The sequence below is a fragment of the Ovis canadensis genome, chromosome 17 (genome assembly GCF_042477335.2).
Source record: "Ovis canadensis isolate MfBH-ARS-UI-01 breed Bighorn chromosome 17, ARS-UI_OviCan_v2, whole genome shotgun sequence".
Classification (NCBI taxonomy): domain Eukaryota; kingdom Metazoa; phylum Chordata; class Mammalia; order Artiodactyla; family Bovidae; genus Ovis; species Ovis canadensis.
Window position 1 is genome coordinate 58,665,159 of NC_091261.1, and position 13,585 is coordinate 58,678,743.

Below are 13,585 nucleotides of genomic sequence, written 5' to 3' on the forward strand. Positions count from 1 at the left end.
TATTTCACTTATATGCAGAGTACATCATGAGAAACGCTGGGCTGGATGAAGCACAAGCTGGAATCAAGATTGCTGGGAGAAATATCAATAACCTCAGATATGCAGATGACACCACCCTTATGGCAGAAAGTGAAGAGGAATTAAAAGGCCTCTTGATGAAAGTGAAAGAGGAGAGTGAAAAAGTTGACTTAAAGCTCAACATTCAGAAAACAAAGATCATGGCATCCGGTCCCATCACTCCATGGGAAATAGATGGAGAAACAGTGGAAACAGTGTCAGACTTTATTTTTGGGGGCTCCAAAATCACTGTAGATGGTGACTGAAGCCATGAAATTAAAAGACACTTACTCCTTGGAAGAAAAGTTATGACCAACCTAGATAGCATATTCAAAAGCAGAGACATTACTTTGCCAACTAAGGTCCATCTAGTCAAGGCTATGGTTTTTCCAGTAGTCATGTATGGATGTGAGAGTTGGACTGTGAAGAAGGCTGAGTGCCGAAGAATTGATGCTTTTGAACTGTGGTGTTGGAGAAGACTCTTGAGAGTCCCTTGGACTGCAAGGAGATCCAACCAGTCCATTCTGAAGGAGACCAACCCTGGGATTTCTTTGGAAGCAATGATACTAAAGCTGAAACTCCAGTACTTTGGCTACCTCATGCAAAGAGTTGACTCATTGGAAAAGTCTCTGATGCTGGGAGGGATTGGGGGCAGGAGGAGAAGGGGACAACCGAGGACGAGATGGCTGGATGGCATCACTGACTCGATGGATGTGAGTCTGAGTGAACTCCAGGAGCTGGTGATGGACAGGGAGGCCTGGCATGCTGCGATTCATGGGTCACAAAGAGTCGGACATGACTGAGCAACTGAACTGAACTGAACTGATACACACATATATATAATGGAATATTTTCAGGCACAAAAAGTAATGAAATTGAGTCAGTTGTAGTGATGCGGATGAACTCAGAGTCTGTCATACAGAGTAAAGTCAGTCAGCAAAAGAAAAACAAATATTGTCTGTCAATGCATGAGGTTTCCCTGGTGCCTCAGTAGTAAAGTATCTGCCTGCTAATGCAGGAGATGCAGGTTTGATCCCTGTTTTGGAAAGAATCCCTGGAGGAGGAAATAATAATCTATTCCAGTATTATTGCCTGGGAAATCCCATGGACAGAGCAGTTTGATGGGCTACAATCCATGAGGGTCACGAAAGAGTCAGACATGACTTAGTGACTAAACAACAGCAATATTAACTCAAATATTTGGAAGCTAGAAATATGGTGATGACTGTTGACTCTATTTGCAAGGTAAGAACTGAGACACAGACGTAGAGAATGAACATGTGGACATAGCCAGGAAGGGGAGGGTGGGGTGAACTGAGAGAGTAGCACTGACATATGTACACTACCAGGTGTGAAACAGACAGCTAGTGGGAGCCTGCTGCAGATCGCAGGGAGCTCAGCTTACTGCTCTGTGATGACCTAGAGGGGTGGGATGGGGGAGGTGGGAGTGAGGCTCAACGCGGAAAGGGAATCTCTATACACATATTAAACAGCTGACTCACATTGTTGTACCGCAAAAACTAACACAACACTGTAAACCAATTATCCTCCAATTAAAAATTTAAATTAAAATAAACAAAGCCAAGTGTATCGTCCCTGGAAAATGGGTTCATCTGGAACTGCTGGTGTTTATGATGGAAAAAGATGGCTTCAAATGTAGGCCTGCTGTTCATGATATCAGTCACCATGATGGCGAGGAACCAGGAAGGAAAGGAAAGAGACATAGACTGTATCTTCCAGGAACATGCAGTATGATAAATCACGGAGGGCACAAATGTATGGGAACCAAAAATATCTGAGATGCTGCGAATGTCAAGTGCAAAAAGATTCCACTCCCTCCCCACCAGGAGCATATTTATTCTGAAAGATGATCCCTAACCTGATGGCACATTTCCTACCTTGGTAATCTCAAAAGGCACTGCTGCTGTTAAGTCGCTTCAGTCGTGTCCGACTCTGTGCGACCCCAGAGACGGCAGCCCACCAGGCTCCCCCGTCCCTGGGATTCTCCAGGCAAGAACACTGGAGTGGGTTGCCATTTCCTTCTCCAATGAATGAAAGTGAAAAGTGAAAGTGAAGTCGCTCAGTCATGTCCAACTCTTCGCAACCCCAAGGACTGCAGCCCACCAGGCTCCTCTGTTCATGGGTCTTTCCAGGCAAGAGTACTGGAGTGGGGTGCCATCGCCTTCTCTGATGGAGCATGCACAGATCAAGTTAAACAATGTGTTCATCAAATAGGGCTTCCCAGAAGGACTTCCAAAGGTCAATAAAAATTTCAAAAGAGCAAAAGCAAACCACTAAACAGACCAGATCTAATTTGAGTTCATACTGGGGTTTCTCAAACAAACCATCGCTACAGAGATTCAACATTGCAGCGAAAAGGTAGTGATCTTTCCTAGTATTTACCTTAGAAGTCTTTTGTCATGAAAAGGAGCAGATTTTATCTTTTTTCTTTCTGGTGAAGTGCCTCTCACTTCACAGCCTTTAGATACTAAGCACTCTGACAACACACAGGAGGTACAGAAAGGCGGTAAGTAAAAAATTCAAATGAAAACTTTAAAAAGGAATTTAAGTAAAAAAAAAAATCAAGAGCATTTTGATGAACACAATGTGTATAGTAAAATGATCAACATACATTTCTCTGTATAAAGAATATCTGTGAAAATATAAGCCTAAAAACCTAGCTGCCATTGCCTCTATGGAAAGAACCCAGGGTACTTCCCTGATGGTCCAGTGATTAGGACTCATGCTTTCACTGCCAGGGGCACAGGTTCGATCCCTGGTCAGGGAACTAATATCCCACAAACTGCTTGGTGTGGCAGGCAAAAAAAAAAGGAACCCAGAAGATCACAAATCTGGGATGGTAGAGAAACTTACTTTTTCTCTCTATAACATTTTATATTGCTTGCCTTTCTTACTATTGACAGCTGTGACCTTTTCCAAAAATACATACAGCCAGACGTGGAAAAGCACCCCATGTAGAGATGGTTTACCCTCTGCCAGGGGCTTAGACTTTGGGGGATGTTCAGATTTTAGCACATGGGATGGACATGAACAGTTGGGGGACCAGAGAAAGGTCTGTGGCAGTTAAAATAATGGGTGTGAAAGATGTCCATAATTCCCAGAATCTGTGAATACATTACACAGGAAGGAGAAATCATGGTTTTGACAAATCTTTCCCTTTGTTTCTTGTTGAGAATAGGCTTTAGGCTTGAATCTAGCAAGGAACAGACATCAGGTGGCTTTAAGAAGCCAGGTTCAGGAAACCATGAGATTTTTTTTTTCTCAGCAGACGATTGGGAGTGACAAATGGTCAGCATAAGCACTGATTTGGAAAGATCACTAAGTTATGTGTTTAAATATACCACATGTATGTGTGCACGCTCGGTCATGTTTTGACTCTTTGCAACCCCACAGACTGTAGCCTGCCAGGCTCCGCTGTTCATGGGATTTCCCGGGCAAGAATATTGGAGTGGGTTGCCATTTCCTTCTCCAGGGGATCTTCCCAGATCAGGGACTGAACCTTTGTCTCCTGCATCTCCCGCTTTGGCAAGCAAATTCTTTACCGCTGCACCATTGAGTGATACCTATATGGGAAAAGACGGTCCTACTTCCTATGGTGCAGGAGCAGGAGACAGAGCTAGAAGATTAATAAGGCTGATGCTGGGAGGGATTGGGGCAGGAGGAGAAGGGGATGACAGAGAATGAGATGGCTGGATGGCATCACCAACACGATGGACATGAGTTTGAGTGAACTCTGGGAGTTGGTGATGGACAGGGAGGCCTGGAGTGCTACAGTTCATGGGGTCACAAAGAGTCAGACACAACTGAGCGACTGAACTGAACTGAACTGTTAGTGCAGGGAAACAGGAATTCACCTTTAGCAATGAAATGTCTGAAAATTTCAGAGGTTGATACATTTTGCTGAGTGAAGTGTTACCCCCGTATGATGATTACTACAGATAATGTGGGGCCTCAAGTGACATACTATCTCCTGAAAAGCTGCCGCTGCCATGTCATTTAATTCATGTTTGGAAAAAGCCACTTGTGGCTCAACAACAAAATTATCTGTCTTGCCTCCCCTTGGTAGCCACCGGGCTCTCGGTGAAGTCAAGCCAACCTTGGAAGGGAAAAGAAGAACTATCCAAAAATTGTAGATAAAGCCAAGAGAATGATTGCATGCACATCCTTTCAAGGTGCAAGAAAGCAGTGTTTAAAGGTGCCCTGTGGATTAGTTTTCTAAGACTGTTGTGTGACTTCAGTATTTACTATTAATTAAAAGTTCTTACTCTGTGAAGTTGTAATTAGGAATAGACTAAGATAGTTATATAGGTAGTTGTAGAGTTCCCCAGTAGGGAATTATAGATAGAGAGGGACACCAGCGGAACTTTGGGAGACCACTGTAAGTTAACAAGCACTCAAGAAAAATATCAGGATTTTTTTTTCTAGATTCCACATGTATGTGTTAATACGCAATATTTGTTTTTCTCTTTCTGACTTACTTCACTTTGTATGACAGACTCTAGGTCCGTCCTCATCACTACAAATGACTCAGTTTCATCCCTTTTTACGACTGAGTAACACCCCACTGTACATCGTGCCACGTCTTCATCCTTTATCTATCGCCGGACGTTAGGTCGTTCCCTTGTTGGGGCTATTGTAAACAGAGCTTCTGTGAACACTGGTGAATGTGGCCTTTTCAATTATGGTTTCCTCAGAGTATATGCCCAGTAATGGGATTGCTGTGTCATATAATAGCCCTATTTTTAGTTTTTTAGGAGCCTCCATAGTATTCTCCACAGTGGCTGTATCAATTTACATATGTGGAATCTGGAAAAATGGTACAGATGAACCTATTTTCACGGCAGGAATAGAGATGCAGACATAGAGACCAGACATGCAGACATGGGGTGGGTAACGTCGGGGTAGGGGGCGGGTGTTGGACTAACTGGGAGAGTAGCAATGATATACACACACTTATAGAACACACAGCTAGTGGGAAGCTGCTGTACAGACAGCGAGCTTACAGTTGATTGCCCTGCTAGACATTAACCAGTTCTACAGCCAACCCCATCCTAATATCCTTTTTTAAGAATTTTATTATTTATTTATTTTTGGCTTCACTGGGTCTTCCTTGCTAAGTGCAGCCTTTTCTCTAGCTGCCGCAAGTGGGGGCCTACTCTTTGTTGGGGTGCACAGACTTCTCACAGCAGTCGCTCTCCTGCCGTGAGGCATGGGCTCCAGGGTGCACGGGCTTCAGTAATTGCAGCATGCGAGCACAGTAGTTGTGAAATACAGGCTTAGTTGCCCCGAGGTTCGTGGGATCTTCCCATACCAGGGATTGAACCTATGTCCCCTGCGTTAACAACTGGACCACCAGGGAAGTGCTTATCCTAATATTCTTTACTAAATTACCTCAAGTCTCAGTTCCCCAAATGCTCTTTAAACTGGCTTTAGCACCTTAGTAGTTCCCTCATTAATAAATCAACTGAATAAACTCTCTATGTGCTCACTTCTACATTTTGTGAAAGAGTCCCATTTTTAACTTTTGAACATTAGATTTTGAGTGAAGAAAAACACGTCAAAAACATTCATGATAAGACTCTTAATGTAGTAAAAACAGCTTCAATATACATCCAATCTCAACTGGCGTAGTTACATCATTTTAGAAAATCACTCTGTTAAGAACAAACCGAAAAGATGATTGTGTTCCTTCCATTTCGGAGCCGGATAAATGGGATAAACTGTTTCATCTATGTTTCAAGTTGACGTTATAGGCCCTGGTGGTTTTTGTGGCCCCTAGCGTTTCACCCTGAAGAGAAGGGCTTACCTTGCAAAAGTCTGCCTCCTCTATACAAATGCAGAGCCACAGCTGCCTCCAAGTTCTCTGCCTTGATGAAGCTTGAGATTTCAGATGGACTTTCAAAGTCAAAGGCATCTTTCAGAATACACACATGACCTGCAGCTTCTAGATGGTCCCTTTATCAAAAAAATAACAGAGAGAAAAGATAGGAAAACAAAAAATTAAAATGGAACAGGTTGCTGCTGTGGTCAAAACTTTAAATCAATCAAAAGATTCACTAAACCAAAAGTTAATAATACATATCTTCTGAATTGTCCTCTAGAAGCAATCCACCTAAAAGACATGCATCCATCAGCCTCAAATACCAGAACTGGGACTGGGACCAGGGCTGGGACCAAGGGTAGCAGGAAGGAAAGAGTAAATGTTAGTCGCTTCAGTCGTGTCTGACTCTTTGTGACCCCATGGACTGTAGCCCACCAGGCTCCTCTGTCCATGGATTCTCCAGGCAAGAATACTAGAGTGGGTTGCCATTCCATTCTCCAGGGGATCTTCCCGACCCAGGGATCAAACCTGGGTCCCCTGCATTGCAGGCAGATTCTTTATCATCTGTGCCACCAGGGAAGTTCAGTAAACCCAAATAGAGATCAGTATAAAATTACAGTCCATACCCCTCATAATACAATTGGGCTTTTCCATACACGAAATGGTGATCAACTTTTTAATGTGATCATCTTTCCAATGTACACTATTTGGAAAGTCTGCCATAGGCTTCAAGAAATAAACACTACTATACTGGGGGAAAACATCTATTTCTGCTTTATTGACTATGCCAAAGCCTTTGACTGTGTGGATCACAAGAAACTGTGGAAAACTCTGAAAGAGATGGAAATACCAGAGCACCTGACCTGCCTCTTGAGAAACCTATATGCAGGTCAGGAAGCAACAGTTAGAACTGGAGATGGAACAACAGACTGGTTCCAAATAGGAAAAGGAGTACATCAAGGCTGTATATTGTCACCCTGCTTATTTCACTTATATGCAGAGTACACCATGAGAAATGCTGGGCTGGATGAAGCACAAGCTGGAATCAAGATTGCTGGGAGAAATATCAATAACCTCAGATATGCAGATGACAGCACCCTTATGGCAGAAAGTGAAGAGTAACTAAAAGGCCTCTTGATGAAAGTGAAAGAGGAGAGCGAAAAAGTTGGCTTAAAGCTCAACATTCAGAAAACGAAGATCATGGCATCTGGTCCCATCACTCCATGGGAAATAGATGGGGAAACAGTGGAAACAGTGTCAGACTTTATTTTTCTGGGCTCCAAAATCACTGCAGATGGTGATTGCAGCCATGAAATTAAAAGACGCTTACTCCTTGGAAGAAAAGTTATGACCAACCTAGATAGCATATTCAAAAGCAGAGACATTACTTTGCCGACTAAGGTCCGTCTAGTCAAGGCTATGGTTTTTCCAGTGGTCATGTATGGATGTGAGAGTTGGACTGTAAAGAAAGCTGAGCGCTGAAGAATTGATGTTTTTGAACTGTGGTGTTGGAGAAGACTCTTGGGAGTCCCTTGGACTGCAAGGAGATCCAACCAGTCCATTCTGAAGGAGATCAGCCCTGGGATTTCTTGGGAGGAAATGATGCTAAAGCTTAAACTCCAGTACTTTGGCTACCTCATGTGAAGAGTTGACTCATTGGAAAAGATTCTGATGCTGGGAGGGATTGGGGGCAGGAGGAGAAGGGGACGACAGAGGATGAGATGGCTGGATGGCATCACTGACTCGATGGATGTGAGTCTGAGTGAAGTCCAGGAGCTGGTGATGGACAGGGAGGCCTGGCGTGCTGCGTTTCATGGGGTCCCAAAGAGTCAGACATGACTGACAGACTGAACTGAACTGAACTCATACTGGGGAAACAGGAAGAAGCTCTTCTGTGGGCAAAGTAGCAACCACTAGTAGATTTAAAATGCACAAACTCTGTGATCAAATAACTTTCCTTCTCAGAATTGATTCTAAAAGCACACTAGGGTATGAGTGCAACACCCAAGTGCAACACCCAAGAGTAAGCACTGAGGTAGCAAAAAAACGTAAGCTGTCCTCAGTGTGCAACAGGAGGGGCAGTTATACTACAGTGCATATGAGGCCATCAAGCCCTGATTCTATGACGAAAATGCAGATCACTGTGACATTATTTAGAATGAACTCAATACACACAGTTAATGAAAAGACAGCAAAGTGAAGAACCCTGTGTATATATAGCATGTGTGCATAGAATATCTGAAGAAAGCTTTAGAAGAAATAGGTAACAATGATTCTGTCTAAAGAGAACCAGGGACCAGAGCTTTTTTGCATGGCTAGACCCTTTTGCATGGCTAGATACTTTGACCAGGTGCATATATGATTTTTAATATAGTAAGTCCCTAACACACATATGAGTTCCATTCTGAGAGCATGTTCCTAAGTCCAGTTTATTGGGAAGTCCAACAAAGTTAGCCTGAGTACCCAGCTAATACTATCAGCTATATATTACTGTACTGTAATAGGTTTATAATTTTCACACAAATAATACATAAAAAGGAAACAAACGCAAAAAAATAAAGAAAACATTTTTAACCCTACAGTACAGAACCTTGAAAAGTACAGCAGTAACAGTTATATGCCTGCTGCTTTTGCACTTCCAGATATCCTGGGCTTGATATAAAGATACTGCACACTGTCCTCTATACCGTGAAGAAGTGAAGTGAAGTGAAGTCGCTCAGTCATGTCCGACTCTTTGCGACCCCGCAGACTGTAGCCCACCATCCATGGGATTCTCCAGGCAGGAATACTGGAGTGGGTTGCCATTTCCTTCCCCAGCCTCTATACAGTAGTGCACAGTAAAGTACACAGAAGCATAACCAACTTGTAGACAATGCACACGTGTGACAACGTATGACATGTGGCAAGGACACAGGACTGACTTATATGGTTAGACATGTGAACGCACATTCTGCATTTTTAAAAATCTGCAGTGTTCATAAGTGGAACTTATTGTAATTGCTTGAGGTGTGTGTGTGTGAGCATGTGAATATACAGCCAATCCAACTTGGCCTCTCCCTTGATTAAAACCCTCAAATGGCTAAGAGTAGCCAGCTCAATTGTCACCTCTGCGAGAATGGGGCATACACCTCTCTTGCTTACTGGATAAAGCAAGCAGTGATGGCTGGATGTGTCTCTGGGATCAAGTCCAAGCGCCCTAGCCTAGCACAGAGCACCCTTCATATCCCACTTCCCCTGCAAGGCCAAGCGCATCCCACTCTTGCCACCCTTAGCTCCAGTCCTGCCCTTCCATCTGGAGGATGTCCAATGCATCATGCCTTCTGAGCCCCCTGACATGGCCCCAACATTCCCCAACACCAGCTCCCGTCAGTAAAATTTGACAGCCTCTGCTCCTAAAGCAGCTGTCCCCTCACTATTTCCATTGTGCTCCAAGCCTATCGCTACCACCATCCCTCTGGGCTGCAGTCATATGAGCGAGTCACATCATACTTAGAACTCCTATTACAGAAATGAAAACCAACATGGACCTACTATAGCACAGGGGACTCTATACTCAATACCTTGTAATAATCTGTAAGGGAAAAGAATCTGAAAAAAGAATATATAGCTATGGCTGAATCACTTTGCTGTACACCTGAAATGAACACAACACTGTAAATCAACTATACTCCAAAAACAAAATCAAAAAAGAACAAACAGAAAAACACAAAATCAGCACATTGGTGGCAATCAAGGACACTTAAAATTACTCTTGAAAAGTTCTTAAATCATCCAGAAGGTACTGGAGTACAAAGCCCAAACCTAACACAGCTATTTCCCCCCTATTTCCAGAGATAATAAAGATGGTTATTCTTCAGCTGAACATCAGAGGAGTTAGCTGGGTGGCACTTGGGGCAATATTGTATGAAATAATAAGAGTAAACATAGAAGAACAAGGATCTAGAACATTCAATCCAAATGATCATAAAATGACCAACTTCCTTACACAGTGGGAGCCTCAGGAGAACTCGGGTCTTCAGAAGATACGTTAGATTCAAATCTTCAAGCCCACCTCCGCTCTGGGAAATATGGTGAGAATCATCACCGATACTACTACGTGAAGGATAAATTTTTTCTCTCTCTGTTTTCTCGTTTATGTTGTAAATTAAATGCATAAGGCTGCAGCTATCACCTTGCCAAGAAAGAAAAACTAAGGCCTGGAGACTTGAGTTGGCTTCTGCTCTTACAACGTATTGAGTATCTTTACCTTACCATTTCTGTTGTTAATGCTAATTGACCATGGTCACTGCCCCTCAACCCCACCCCCAACCACCACCACCTAACCCCCTCAACTCCTTTGGAAATGATGATGGCAACTATTAAGCAAAACCAGGAAAGAAGTCTGCAGGCTGTCTAGTTATCTGCTCACTTCAGCCTAATACACATCATGCAAAAACAAGGACACAACGAGCTTCAGAGCATAACTGCGAAATGACTGTTATTCCATCTTTAAAACTCTAAAATGAGAAGCCAAAAACAAAGGTGTTGGGAAATGGATGGGAAACAGTTTGAATTCTACTTAAGAAATTTATACCTGAGAAATTTCTGGCTGATGCAGAATCTATAGGGCAGGGCACATTAGATTGGGTGATGGGGTATAGACAATGCCTTGTTCTTTGTCTATTAAACACATTTTCAAATGGCATTTCAACACTAGCTTTATGATCTCATAAATATTTAAAAATAGTCTTTTTTTTTTTAATCTTAATTCTCTATGGACCAAGACTTGAGCCTTGTTTCCTGCTGATTTGTATCAGGCTGGCCAAAAAGTTCTTTCTGGCTTTTCCATAAGATCTTAAGGAAATAACACTTTCAAATTGCTTTGCCCTGGTTCCTTCTGAAACCAAGCAGGACCCTGTGGGGCTCCAGGGTACAGGGGCCTTTCTGTTCAATCTCCATGATCTCCACTGAGTTCCAAAAGGCAGATACAAACAGTTGCTAATCAGAGAAGGAAGGGGTTAAGAGGCAAGAGAGGAACAGCCAAGAAGCAACTGTTTGCTTCTGGTCAAAGTTTGAGATTAGCTGAGTACAGGCCATGCACACACCCTAATCCTATCGGCAACACTACCCTTGGACCACTGCTATAAAAATCCTCACCAAATTGTTCAGGGTTGGGACACACAGTTTCAAGGGCTCCCCTTTACCTGGGAAAGCAATAAAGCTATTCTTTTCTACTTCACTCAAAACTCTATCTCCGAGATTTGATTTGTTAGGGGAACCGCTGACTGAAACCATCTGCCCTGGCCAGGCACCATAGTAACCACGTGCATGAGTTGTGTTACACAGGAGGTCCTCGAAAGGAATGTAGAACTAACAAGTTAGCATCAACCAGAAGAATTCAGGAAAAGTCAAAAGGAAAGAGGAGACACCAGTACTTAGGTCCTACCAACCTCCCAGAATCCTTCTCACTGGAATCTATCTTGGCTGAGCCATGCAACTGCCACCAGGAAGGACGCTGAGTCAGAATTATTGGCCAGAGACAACCTGGAAACTAGCCTCATTACCATAAAACTCAGACTGTGAATCACATGGCAGAGCAGTTCTCCTGGGTTCTCTTACCCTACTGCTCTCCATCCAAGTCCCCTTCCCAATAAAGTCTCTTGCTTTGTCAGCACGTGTATTTCCTCCAACAATTCATTGTCACGTGTTAGACAAGAGCCCACTCTCAGGCCCTGGAAGGGATCCCCCTTCCTGCAACAGATTTGGCACCCGTGCACAGAGGCTGACCTTTCAGCATCACTGGGCTTCCCCAGTAGCCCAGCAGGTAAAGAATCTGCCTGCAATGCAGGAGACCCTGGTTCAATTCCTGGGTCAGGAAGATCCACTGGAGAAGGATAGGCTACCCACTCCATTATTCTTATGCTTCCCTGGTGGCTCAGCTGGTAAAGAATCCGCCTGTAATGTGGAAGACCTGGGTTCGATCCCTGGGTTGGGAAGATCCCCTGGAGAAGGAAACAGCTACCCACTCCAGTATTCTGGCCTGGAGAATTCCATAGACTGTATAGTCCATGGGGTCGCAAAGAGTCAGACATGACTGAGCGACTTTCACTTTTCACTTGTCATGAGTGATAACTTGATTCAACTAATAAATTCCCCGAGCACCTGTTATGTCCGAGGAACTCTGGCTTTTTTGGCTTAACGAAGGCTTTTTTTGAGACCAAAAGCATCTCCAACAAATTAAGAGCCTTTAGCATGTTCTAGAAATTGACTGAACCTCCTTGCACATCCCTGACTCAAGATTCAAAGATTCAGTAGGACTCTACCTGCTTCTACCTGGCTGAAAGCCATCCTATTTAACTGAATGCACAAACAGAGCTTAATCATTTGTGTGTTTATCCTATGTGGATTTTGATAAACTATGATGTCTCCATTAAAAAAAAAAAAAAGGCAAGAAAAACTGATACAGGGCAGACAACACAAACTGCATCCCATTCCATAGCCACGAGCCCCTGCATGATCCTAAGACAGGAAACAGGAATCTAATATTCCTTAAGGCCATCTCACCTTGTGGGCCTTTAAGTGTGAGCAGCTGGCTGGGCCCATTGATTCTCATAGAACATTGCACCTAATGTCAACCTGGTGTTGACATTAATGTCTCGTGATGTCAACCTGGCTCAACTATGGTTCACCTGGGGGGAAAGAATGTCACGTCACTGGTGGAGTAAAGTCATCTGTGTTGACGTGTAAGATGTCACACTCTGATAATATTTCAAGAAGTTTTGAGACGTGGGACTTCCCAGGTGATCCAGTGGTTGACAGTCTACCTGCCAATGCAGGGGACATGGGTTCAATCCCTGGTCCAGGAAGATCCCACATGCCTCGGCACAGCTAAACCTGTGTGCCACAACTACTGAGACCACAAGCCACAAATACTGAGCCTGCACCCTAGACCTCTAGCTCTGCAACAAGAGAGGCCACCACAATGAGAAGCCCGTGCACCGCCATGAAGAGTAGCCCCTGCTCACTGCAACTAGAGAAAGCCCACGTGCAGCAACAAAGACCCAATGCAGCCAAAAGTAATTAAGTAAATAAAAACTTTTTTAAGAAAGGAAGTTCAGATAAGTTAAGGGAAACCATGCTCATCTTGAAACCATGATGAAGCTCAGCAAGATGAAGACCTGTCAAGGCAATGCCCACATGAACCCGTGAGCCCTAGCTCAGGAAGATAAACTGGAGAGAACACTGCCCCTCTTGCCTCTCCATAAATGCAGTGAGATAATAACAGCACATTTGTGGGACATGGTGTTACCTTGCATATTATCTCCTTTGGTGAGTTCTGCAAACTGTAAAGTGAATCTACTTTTTAATGTGATTCTTGTACTCAAGAGATTCCTGTTAGGAAGTCACTTTTTTAAAAAAAGAATGCAAACATACAGTCACAAAACAGGTAAAGCATCTAGATCAGGTCTCCTGAACCCAAAAGACTGCTGAGCTCAGACTGATGAAGTAAATGAACTTGAGGGGAAGGGGAGACAACAAGAAGTGAGGAGTCCTACACCAAATGGAAGAGACAGGTCCCATCTGCAGGGTGAGTCCTACCTTGTCTAATAATTAAGCCAACTGAGCACTGGAAATGTGGCAAGTTGAAAAAAGATGTGCTGAGTATAAAATATACATACAGGGACTTCCCTGGTGGTCCAGTGGCTA

General features: G+C 43.5%; 1 protein-coding gene across 3 annotated transcripts in view; it reads right to left on the reverse strand.

Moving 5' to 3' along the window:
• Positions 1–13,585, reverse strand: part of GLT1D1 (glycosyltransferase 1 domain containing 1) — a 126,650-nt gene that overhangs the window by 102,231 nt on the left and 10,834 nt on the right. For all 3 annotated transcript variants that reach the window (XM_069557589.1, XM_069557588.1, XM_069557590.1), the window contains exon 2: positions 5,885–6,033. In XM_069557589.1, coding sequence (XP_069413690.1) covers positions 5,885–6,033 — 149 coding nt within the window. The remainder of the gene's footprint in view (positions 1–5,884; positions 6,034–13,585) is intronic.